The sequence below is a fragment of the Dermacentor andersoni genome, chromosome 6 (assembly GCF_023375885.2).
Source record: "Dermacentor andersoni chromosome 6, qqDerAnde1_hic_scaffold, whole genome shotgun sequence".
NCBI lineage: Eukaryota > Metazoa > Arthropoda > Arachnida > Ixodida > Ixodidae > Dermacentor > Dermacentor andersoni.
In genome coordinates this window covers 145171380-145183456 of record NC_092819.1, presented here as the reverse complement: position 1 = coordinate 145183456, position 12077 = coordinate 145171380, and the positions used below count along the sequence as shown (strand labels likewise).

The window sequence follows — 12077 nt, the reverse complement described above, 5'->3', positions numbered from 1 at the left end:
CGTCTCTGAATCGCCGATTTTTTCAGAAACACCAAAAACCAGCAGATTGTTACGACGACTATAGTTTTCATATTCAGTCAATTTCCTGGCCTGTTGCTGAACTGTTACCTCAAGATATTCAATTCTTTTGTTCAATTCTTGTATCACTGCCAAGGAATCAGTCAGTCTATCAGTCTTTTCATTAAGTTGACCAATATCCTTGCTGATATTAGTCAACCGGCAGTCAGACGCGGCTTGATTATCAATAATCGTCTGTAACAGTTCAGCTGTCTTAGGCCCGGGGTTTTCTTCTATGTCTCCCGACATCAACAGCATCAGCACGGACCAACAGTCAATAGCAATGCAATGAAGCCTACCAGGGCACGGCAGGACAACTAAAAATCTATTGTCACTATGGTAACAGCAGTCTGTGGATGGGCCAATCCCCCATCGTGGGTAGGAGCCACACGCGTGATAGAGAACAACGACAATCCTTGCAGTGCCTTCCTGTATCTAACACTCCAGCAATGTTGGCAACGACAATAAAGCTCGTCGCATTTGGTGGAGGTTGCTGAGATCCTTCGCTTCGTACCGGAGCTAATGGGATGGGAGCTAACAACAAATAGGATGTCCAGTCTAAGCTTACCCACGTGCCTTTCTACCTCGCCGACGTAGCCAAACTTTGGTTCTTCAACCACGAATCCCAGTTTACAAGCTGGTCATCGTTTAAGACCCTTTTTGCCCAGCTCTGTGTAAGCTACGCGCTAAACAGCGTCTACGCCAGCGCGCACAGCAGCCTGGAGAGACATTCCCCAGCTACATCAAGGACGTTCTCGATTTGTGCAAGCGGGTAATCCCAGCATGTCAGAGGATGACAAGATCAAACATATCTTCAAGGGCATCGAGGATGCCTTATTCCCTACCGTCCTTATTAACCTTGCCAGTGCTTTGACGAGCTGCGCCGCCTACGTTCCATCGCCCGCCAGAACATTCAGCACACCGATTCCTTCTCGAGGAGGAGGAGGAGGAGGAGGAGGAGGAGGAGGAGCTTATTTATTGCAGAAACCGTTGCGTAGTTCATTCCTGGGTGGTTCCCTCTGACAGGGCTCCACTGGCGATCGCGGCTCGCCGGGCCTGGTCGAGGGTCGCCAGTTGGCTTCCCAGGTCCAGTTTGGAGAGTCTCGCCTCCCAAGACCACGTAGTGAGTGTGTGTGTGTTGTGACTCGTGGCGAAATTGCGTCGCCCGGAGGGTCGGTACATTCGTGTGTTATGTGCGCGAGTGTCGCTGTGTAGTTGCTACACCAGGGACATGTCCGGGACGTATAACTGTCTGGGGAGATTGCGTGTAGACGAGACAAGTGTGGGCATGTGTTAGTTTGCAGGCGGCGCCAATCCCTTGCCTGGAGTTTATTGAGAGCTTTGTGTGGGGGAGCGTATTGCATTCTTCCGAGGCGTTGGTCCTGTAGTATTTGTTGACCTGTCGTTAATAACTCGTGGGTCGCTCGTCGGTCTGTCGGGGGCTGAAGAACGGCGTGGTCTGCCACTCGGCTAGTGAAACCTCGAGCTGCGCAGTCCGCCTCTTCGTTGCCCCGCAGGCCTTCGTGCCCGGGGCACCAGACGATACCGTGGCTCCATTCTAGTGAGCGACCCAGGATTCAAATGGCTTGTATAGGGAGTGTACCATTCATGTATAAACGACACGCCGCTTGTGAGTCCGTAAGGACGCGGGCGGACCTTCCCTTGCTCTCGGCGTCGCGAAGTGCGAGAGCGATCGTTGCTGCTTCTGCTGCTGCGCTGCATGTGGCGCGGATGGAGGCAGAGGCTACCAGGTTCCCCTGATTGACAACGGCGAGTGTGTAACTGGGCCCGCAACGTGGCGACGAGGGATACGGGCTAGCGTCCGTGTAGTATGTATCTGGGTCTCTGAAACAGCGCTTGTGCAACATGCGGGCACGCGCTGCTCTTCTCTCTTGATTGTGGGTGGGGTGCATGTTCTTGGGGATAGGGTCTACTACAATGTTCTCTCTAACGTGGTTAGGCAAGAGTTGTGTTTCTGCTTTGCAGTACTGAGGTGTCAGCGGGTACCCTAGCCGTTGAAGGTGTCTTCCCTGTTGAGTCTTGTTGAGGCGCTCCCTCTGCGCTATGAGCATGGCACTTGCTAGCTCCTCAAAGGTGTTGTATACGCCTAGCGCTAGTAATTTCTTTGTGCTTGTGCTTGACGGTAGCTGTAAGGCCGTTTTGTACGCCGTTCTTATGAGAGTGTCCATGCGCTCTGTCTCACTTTTGCGCTTAACTTGATACGGGAGTGCGTACGTGACACGGCTGATGACGTGGGCTTGTACCAGTCTTAAGATATCGTCCTCTGCGAAACCATCTTTGCTGCGCGCTACTCTAACGATGAGTGATGCGGTGCTTCTTATTACGTGATTTAATTTCTCTGAGGCTACCTTTATGCCGTTGTTCTCCTGGACGTGCATACCTAGTAAGCGTGCAGTCGGGACGCGCTTTATTGGTTGCCCGGCAATCTCGAGATGTATTGGCGGGGCTCGATGGTCCTTAGTTTGTTTGGGCCAGACTTGAAGGTACTCCGACTTGTGTGGGGCACACCTCATTCCTGCTGTGGTTAGGTACGACTCGATGTGTCCGATAGCTGTGAGTAATGTGTTTTCTCTGTCACCGTATGAACCCTTGGTTGCCCATAGGACGATATCGTCGGCATAGAAGGCACATCCGAGTTTTGGGATGTTTTCCAGTTGTAAAGCAAGTTTTCTCAGTCCGATGTTGAAGAGGAAAGGAGATATCGATCCTTGCGGAGTACCCTTCTGCGGTCGATCATATATGTCTGATTGTACGCCTGCTATGCCGATGCGGGCTTTGCTTTGGCTGAGAAAAGCCACGGTATAATGGTGTACTCGCTCTCCACATCCTACGGCGGCGAGGCCATCTAGGATGGTTTCGTGTGCTATATTATCAAATGCTTTTTCCACGTCGAAGGCTAGGAGTATGTTGTTGCTGCTCGGTTGTGGGCTGAGGACCTCTTCCTTGAGCAGGAGGAAGACATCCTGTGCTGACATGCCTTTCCGAAATCCGTACATGCAATTGGGGTGTAGCCCATGTTCTTCCAAGTGTTGCTCTATTCGAGTGAGTACAATTCGTTCAAGAAGCTTGCCCAGGCAAGACGTGAGCGAGATCGGTCGTAATTGATCGAGCCTGCGCAGTTTTCCCGGTTTGGGTATAAGGACTATATGAGCTGTAGTCCATTCCTCGGGTAATGTTCCGCCCAGTGTCCATATTTCTTCGTTCAGTTGCTTTGTAAAGGCTCGCAGGGTTTCATCACTTATGTTTCTCAAGATGGCGTTGGTGATCCCGTCGGGACCCGGTGCCGTGTTTTTCTTGAAGCTCTGTGCTGCCGCGTATACCTCCGCATACGTGATGGGTGCATCAAGTATCTCGTTCGGAGGTCCCGGATATTGAGGGTATGGTTTCCGATGCCCGGTCCGGATTCCCGTGTATATTTGCTGTAGTTACTGTAAGAGTTCGCCCTGGGTTCCGGAATATTCGCCAACGAGTTTTTGTAGGGTTGTGTTTGTTTCTGTTTTCGTATTTGAAGGATCGATGATGCTGCAGAGTATGTTCCACGTCTTTTTGGTGCTTAGCGTGCCTATAAGCGAATTGCAGAACGTGCGCCAATTGCCCCTGTGAACCTTCAGGGCATAATTGCTGGCCTGTTTAGTGACGTTTGATATCCTAAGTCTAAGTTTACGATTTAGCTTCCATTTGCGCCATCTTTTTGTGAGGCCTCTGCATGCTTTCCATAAGTGTATTAGATGGTTGTCGATTGCCGGCGTGTCGGTATCGGTTTGGTACACTTTAGTGTTGGCGTCATATAGTTCTTTGATGCGTTGGGCCCACTCCTTGATCGTGGTTAAGCGGCCTTGATGTTCCGGGAAGGGCGGACTTGTATGCAAATCGAGCTGTTGCCTCTCCCTAAACTTAGGCCAATTTCTAATTTTGGCCTTTCCTAGGGGTCGGCGTAGTTTGGCCGAGGCGCTGGTGATTTCGATAATGTAGTGATCACTACCCAGCGAGTCGTCTAGGACCCTCCAGCTTGTTCCCACGGTATCGTTCGTGATGGTGAGATCAGGGGTCGTGTCCCTGCTGGCGCTGTTTCGTATTCGAGTAGGCGTACCTGGTACAGTAATTAGCGTGTATTCGTGGCGCTCTATGGCTTCTAGGAGCTTGGTGCCCTTGGTGTCTGCTTTCGAGTAGCCCCACGTGTTGTGCTTTGCATTGAAATCTCCGGTTATAATTAGGCGATCGCGGTGTTCCAGCATTCCCTGTAGGTGCCGGAACAATGACGCGAAGTCAGCCTTTCTGTCGCGGGGGGGGGGGGGGGGGGGGACTGTATACGTTGCATACGACTTGTTTAGGTCTCCCCTTCTTGACAGGCCATATCGTGGTGATGAGATGTAGGATTTCCTCACCGGGGAGCACTGTAAGGGTTGTTGCCAAATCTTTGCGGACGAGCGTGGCCACCCTACTGTAGCTGGGGTCGTACTGTATTTTATACCCCATAATTGGCTTCGGTTGCTCTCCCGCCTCTTGTAGGCAGATAATATCCGGGGGTACTAGCGCCGCCTGTACGTATAGCGAGAGGGATGCGTGCTTGCTTTTAATGTGCCTACAGTTCCAAGACCAGATCGTGATGCTTTCAGTTTCCATTTAAGGTTTACGCGCCATGATGGGACTTAGACGGTATTGTGCTATCTGTGTCGGAAGTTAGCATGCTACCGACATCTGTCTGAGAGCATATTTTACTACTTTTTCGTTTACGCTTGGGTTCCTTGGTTAGCGATTCGTTAACGTATTTCTTTAATTCTTGGAATTCTGCAAAAAACTGTTGAAATTGTTGCTGTATTTGTTGTATTATTTGTTGTGATGCACTGCTTGTTGCAATTGGTCCTGGGTTACCAGGTTGCTCTCAGACGGTGAGTGCACCTGAGGCTGCTTTGGCTGTGTTGTTTGGGGGGAGGGGGGCAGTTGTGTTTGTAGTGGCGGATGTTCGGTGAGAGTGCTTAGCCGTGGTAATTGAGATTGTGGCGATCGCTCACAGGTCACAGCGTTGTGCCGATTCAAGCATGGCCACTCTTTTCATTAAAGTTTCGATTTTGTGCTCGTAGTCGGTTAGACGCTGTTTTTGCTGTCTATTTTCCTCAATGACTCTCTGGTATTCTGGATTTTGTGTGATCGGTGTGGATGTGTTTCGTGGCTTGGGAGAGACGAATTCCGCCAAGCTTACCTCGTGTGAAGGCTTCTGCTTCCTTGCCGGAGGCGACGGGTTCCTTTTGGGTGTCGGTGGTGCCCAATGCTCGCGGCTCGCTGACCGGGAGCGGGATTGGGAGCGGGAGCGTTGCTCGGTATTGGCCGGCCGGCCGCGAGTGTCCGCCCTGTAGGTCTCTTCTTCGTCTTCCGAGGCGAACCATCGTGGGGCTTTCGACTTCATCGGGGCTGACGATGGTATGGGTCGGGGTCGAACTGGTTTGAGTCGCTGCTTGTACGAGTGGTCAACGGTTGGGTGGACCTCCCCGCACGAGGCGCAGTTTATCTCGTATTTGTGTCCGTCGGTTGGACTAAGCAGTCCGCACAATCTACAGATGGGTCTGTCTGAGTTTGAGCACACGTCGGTACGGTGGCCCTTTTCCCTGCAGATCTTGCAGACTTGGAGCGTTGGTCTAAATGGATAGCAACGGAGTTCACCTCCGTAGTAGTACACAAATCGTGGTAGATGGGGACCAATAAAGGTCAGCGCTGCACTTTGAGTGGCACCGATCATTCTGGCCGTAAGGATTTCCACGCCTTGTGTTGTCACTCTGAGGTGGGCCATGAGGGTTTCGGTGGTTGTGTGCAACGGCATTCCATGTACCACTCCTCTGAGGGTGCCTTCTTCTTGGGCGGTGTATGCGCGCACTGCGTGACTTCTGCCGCTAAGTGTTAAGGTGTGGATGGGTCTTGCTTTTTCGGCGACCTCTTCATACTGGGTCGATAGGATGGCTATATTGGATCCCGGGTTGATTCTCAGTATGAATTTGTCATCCGAGAACTCGTTGTGGCACGCGTCGATGATCGCTCGTGCAAGTGTATGAGTGAGCACGTTTCTTAATTGTAGACCTTGATTTGGACGAATCATTATCTTGTAGTCATTTTTCGGAAGCGGTGGAGGTCTGGCGACTCTCCGCGTTGTTGATATCTTAGTGGTAGTTGCGGGGTCTTGGGGCTTTACACTACCGCGTCGCCTCTCCAAGGCTTCTTGCTTGCGTTGCTTTTGTGTTCGTACTGATCGCCAATTGAGATCTTCTCTCACGGTGTTATGGTACTGAGTTTCTTGGCTCACCGGTTCGGTAGTCTGGTCCATGCGTTCTTCTTCGTGTCCTCCGGAAGTTGTATGGAGGGGGTCAACGATCGTAGTCGCTTCGTTCACCATGGTTAGGCCAAGTGCCGTCGCGGGAATCCCCGTCGGCGAAGCGAGCGGCTGCCGCCGCCGGTTAGGGTTAGCGGCTCACCCGTGGTGACGAAACTTTCAAGAATCCTCCTGGGGCCCTCGGTGGTCGGATTTCCACGAGGGTGGCGTCGATGCGGTCCTTATAACGTTAGGAAGATCGTGTAAGCGTTTCGGGGCGTTTTCTGTTTAAAACACCATCAAAAACTCACGAAACTACGGAGCCCGACGCGAGCCGGTGTTGACACTGTGGTCTTCTTCTTCTGTTCCGTCTCGATCATCGCGGTTTCTACCTACCTGACCAACTCAACCCTCTCGCAGCATATCAAAGATTTTATTCGTGAAGAGGTAGCCAGGCAGCTCTCGCTGCTGCCTCACAGCGACGCACCTACGGCAGCTTTCCCTCCAAAGCTGCAGCAAGCCATCCGGGCTCACATCTGAAGCGCTTCCTGCAGCTCCTACAACCCCCCCCCCCCCCCCCCCAACCCAATCCTACGAGTGTGCCCGTGCCCTATACTGAGTTTACCACTCACCCTACGTCGCAGCCGCTCAGTTACGCAGCCGTGACTGCACTGCCACCTGCGCCGACAGCTTCATTTCCAGTCGCCCGACCATTACCGCAGTTTTTTTTCGTCCCATCGAGACGTGGCGCACTGAAGACAACTGGTTCATCTGCTTCGCCTGCGGCATTGCTCGCCATGTGCCGCGCTTCAGTCGCCGCCACGCCCCACCTACGCATACCACCTTTGAAAGAACCGGCTACGCACCACAATACGCCGCCACGCATCCATTTTCACCGCGAAGTCTTGACACTGATCGCCGGTCAGAAACTCGGCGTCCCCCTTCGCCTCGTCGGCGTTCGATTTCACCCCTGTGTCATCGAGCTTCCAATGAAGAGGGAAACTGACTGGTGCAGTTCCTGAAACAAGAAATGAAAATACATCGAAGTTTCCAAGACCTCAATTTTGCCGTAAAATGTTATTACCGTTTTTGTCGAGGGAGTACCCGCAGTGGCACTAGCCAAGGGGGTCATGCCCCGCCCAAAAGTTCAGTGTAGCGGCGGCGAAAGGGCTTGTCACTGCACCCTGTGGCATCTCCGGTAGGCTACGCAATGCCGCACACTGCTGCCATGCGCAGCAGACGCACCTACTCGCAACTGTCGTGCGTGGACACACTGTGCACAGATGAAATGATCTTTCTGTCTTTTTTTATATCGCAGGCATACATGTGTTTCTTTTTGGTTACTTGTTTAACTCAGGAGGAAGAGGAGACAAAGGAGAGGAAAGACAGGGGGGTTAGCCAGTGTAAGTACCGGTTGGCTACCCTGTGCTGGGGAAAGGGGTAAAGGGAATAAAAGGATAAAGAAGAAGAGGGAAGAAAATGGAAAAAATAGAAAATTCACACAGTAACGCGAAACTACGAGCTACAACGTTCAAAGGTGGTAGCACAATTCGCATGCCCTTAAAAACTTCAACAAAGCGTTTAAGGCCTTGAGTGCCGAAGCCCGTCAGAATTAGCTATTATATAATCCTGAAAATATTCTCGTGATCAGTAGCCAGCCAATAGCGTCGGTGAGTCCGGCTGCTTGCGACGAGACCGCATGACGAAATTGTGGGAGCGAGATCAAGCGATTTTTTTCGCCGTGTTGTTGATACGAGATTGAAAATTCCCTGCTACATGCAGTGCAGTAATATTCATTTCGAATATTCACAGCCACCTCTGCGGCAGATCGGCAACATTTCCGTAGTATATTAAAAAGGCTTCTCGAGGCTCGTCTAAACCGAGATAGAACCTGTGCAAGCTCGTTTGCCTTTAACTATTACACTTTCACTAAGAAAATTTAACTACGGAACGGCAGGCCTAGAAGGGTCGTCCACTTACGGCTGCTCAGTTGCATGTCGCAGAACTGGTTGTCGTGTGGGAACCTGCTCAGGTCCATGTTGCAGGCCAGCTTGAGGGAGACGCGGGCAGCCAGGAAAAATTCGCCGGACGGCTCGAGCGTGATGTAGGCGTACGGGAAGATCACTTTGTCCAGGCGACCATCGGCCGAGTTCTTGAAGTAGACCTCAGGCGTCCACAGTTCTGGGTACCAGCGAGGGTCGACGATGACCTTTTCATTGACACGGCCGTTGAGTCGCCAGTCGTACCAGTGCTCGTGGAGAAAAACATCCACCTCGACGAACTGCATCGAGAGAAGGTTTAGTGAGGTGAAATCTAGCAGTGCGAGACACGCAGAGAGAGGGAGAGAGAGAGAGAGAGAGAAATAGAACACGGGAAAGGCAGGGAGGTTAAAGTGCACGCAAAACTCGGGCTCTAGTGACTCTTCCATCAGTTGTCTTAACTGCGAGCAGTTGTTGTGAATTGCCAGCACCACGTTAGGTTTATACAGCCTAACGCCATCCTAAGACTCGTTTGTGTTCGCCTTGTTAAGCGTCACTCAGGTGCCTGCCCTGTCGTCATCATCGTTGTCATCGCACCATTGCCGTGCCTTCAGTTGATCTGTTAAAGTGTGTTATTTCGTATTTAATAATAATAATCTCCTTCTTTATCGAAATCAAGGCATGACGACGGAATTACTTTAAAGAATGTAACGCACATTCCACGCATTGCGGAAATGTAATTTATTACCAACATTTGCCGCACAGCACATGTGATGAAATGCGTTAGAACTTCGGTTTTTATGTACTCCACATCTATACGAAGTGTTTCAGCGAACATTTTCAATTTTTTTTCCAGGACTGCCTGTGGAAGATAGCACGATTCTAGTCCATGAGCTGGTCTAGCCGAAGAAGCGGACATTACTTGCACAAGAAAGTGAAAAGCATAGTCGACCAAACGAAAATTCACTGATTAAGCTTTAACTAATTACTTATGGCACATATTACAATTTACAAATTCTAGCGGGTGAAACCGCAAGGTATATTCAATTGAAAGAAATCATGGGATGACTACATTTACGAGATAATGCTAGTCAAACTTCCGGTAACTATGCCCTGTCGTTCCACTTACTTTCTTAACAAGACGTCGTTCTACATTGGAGCACAACGCCAACTAGAACGCCAATGCAATTCTCCGCAAAGAACGGGAATTATCTCGAAACTAGTGTCATGCTGAGAATTCATTCCAAGTGGAACCGCCTTGCGAACTCCCTGGCAAGAATCTTAATTAACTGTGCCTTAATTAACTTCGCCTTAACACCAAAGGTCGTGGGTTTGACACCTACCTATGGTTGTAGGTTCGAGTCCCACGATTGAGGAAAAATAATAGAAGAGGTGCTGACGTCGCGTTATTGAAGCCGGAAAGGCAGCCATGTTGGTATGCCATCTCCCAGTCAGCTCGCTGGAGCCGACATGCGCGAGCTTTGAACTTGCTTGGCAACCAGCCGCCCGAAGTTTGTGCTGCCGTCGCGCGCCAGAACAACGCCTGCGAAACTTCTGTAACAGCTTTGGTGGAAAAGACGCGCTCCTCTGCCTTTCCGTGGCACGTTGAAGAAGACGACCAAGGCCCGCGCCGTTATTGCTTGAGTGTCTTTGTCGCTGGGTGACACCTACGCTCTTAGACCCTCAAGACAACTTTCAAGCTTACACACCACGCTCTAGAGTGAGGTTGCATCGCGAACAGAATGTGGTTCGAGAAAGACACGGGCCAATAAATTTTATCTCACTTTTCAGAGGCCGAAAGCAGCAGCGAGAGCTTCAGACGCGCGGTTACTATGGCAACGTGGACATTTGGGGTACCAGTCCCAGTGCTCCTCTGCGAAAAACAACATGTGACTTCCACCACACTTTCTCCAACACGTCCGTACTGACCGGGGCCTCTCCTACGCTCTCCTTCCTCCATGAACGTCCACCAAAGGTCGTGAGATCGATTGCCTTAACTCCATCTTAGGCTACGTTCACACTTGGTCTCCGAGCAGGCGGAAGCGGAAAAAAATTGACTGGATCCGCCCGCCTAGCGGAGGAACGGGCGAAAAACCAGGCGTCGAAAAAAATCGGTCTCGGACCGATTTTTTCGCCACGGCGAACCGGAAAGCCGTTGCTCTTCGCCGCAAGCTGCACTAGCATGTAAACATCTGGTCGTAAAATTTAACATTTTCCGTTGTTCATTGTCTACTTTTAGGAAAGGCAACTAGCTAAAACTATCGAAACTATGTCTTGTTTATCTTCCATGGTAGACGAAAGTTAAAAACGACACGTGCAGTTGCGGGAAATGATGGCTTTTATTAAGTGAAGGGTCAATGAATGAACGTATATCTTGAAACAGTGTAATGAACAGCGCCACCACGCAGACAAATGTACGCAAACTAGATGGATGTGGGCGAAAGCGGCAGTGGTTTCCGCTGCAGTGGCGAAACAAATGTGAACATCTTGTACATGCGCGGAAAAAGTTTTCCGGCCGATTTGGCTTTTCCGCCCGCTTGCCGTTTCCCAAGTGTGAACATAGGCTTAATGGCCTGTGCCTTAACACCAAAGGTCGTGGGTTCGACCATCAATGGTGGCATCATCAATTTTGGAGCCATTCAGTTTTCATCCCACCGGAGGTCGTGGGTTCAATTGCCTTGATTAACCTTGCCTTAATTAACACTAAAGGTCATAGATTCCACTACCACGAAAGGTCGTGGGTTCGAGTCCCACCAATGGTCGTGGGTAGCCCCATCAATTTTGATGCCATTGAATTTTGGTGGCATGACGCCGGACGGTCAATTTTTTATAACGCCAGACAATGCAGTTTTTGACCCATGAGTCACTTAAGCCTTTCGCCTTTAAAAAGTTGACAGTCCCTTTACCATACACCAAACAGGTTCGGAGCGAAAGCCTGCTCGCTCACGAACATTCCCTACAATACCTGACATTTTCATTCTAATGCGTTCTTCCTATTGTTTTCTCGCACCGAACGTCGTAGGTTCGAATTCCTTAATTAACCCTACCTTAGATTACCTTGCCTTAATCAACTTCGCCTTCATTAACACTAAAGGCCGCGGGTTCGACTCACACCAAGGGTTGTGGGTTCGACTCTCGACGTTCGCGATGGCAATTGAAATCCATCTTGGACATATAGTCGGTTCGCCCATATCTCCAAGTGGGTTCGACTCCCACCAGTGGTCGTGGGTTTGAGTGACTAAATAACTATATCTTAACTCTGCCATAACACCACAGGTCGTGCTCACGCTTCTTCGCCTCGACTTCCCGATTTCTCACAAAGAAGTTGACGGTCTAATTTGCCCTTATAACCCAACAGGTAGCGGGTTCGACGACCACCAGTGGTCGTGGGTTTGAGTGAATTAGTTAACTATATCTTAATTAACTATGTCTTAATTAACACCACAGGTCGGGCTCATGCTTCTTAGCCTCGACTTCCTGCTTTCTTACAAAGAAGTTGATGGTCTAATTTGCCCTAATTTACCCCGCAGATAGTGGGTTTGACTCCCACCAGTGGTCGTGGGTTTGCGTGAATTAGTTAACTATATCTTAATTAACTCTTCCTTAATTAACACCACAGGTCGTGCTCACGCTTCTTCGCCTCGACTTCCCGCTTTCTTACAAAGAAGTTGATGGTCTAATCTGCCCTAATTAACCCCACAGGTAGTGGGTTCGACTCCCAC

General features: G+C 50.4%; 1 protein-coding gene across 1 annotated transcript in view; it reads right to left on the bottom strand.

The window, feature by feature from the left end:
- Positions 1–12077, bottom strand: part of LOC126523622 (glycine receptor subunit alpha-2-like) — a 97168-nt gene that overhangs the window by 18197 nt on the left and 66894 nt on the right. Inside the window, exon 4 of the mRNA XM_050172222.2 lies at positions 8357–8657. Coding sequence (XP_050028179.1) covers positions 8357–8657 — 301 coding nt within the window. The remainder of the gene's footprint in view (positions 1–8356; positions 8658–12077) is intronic.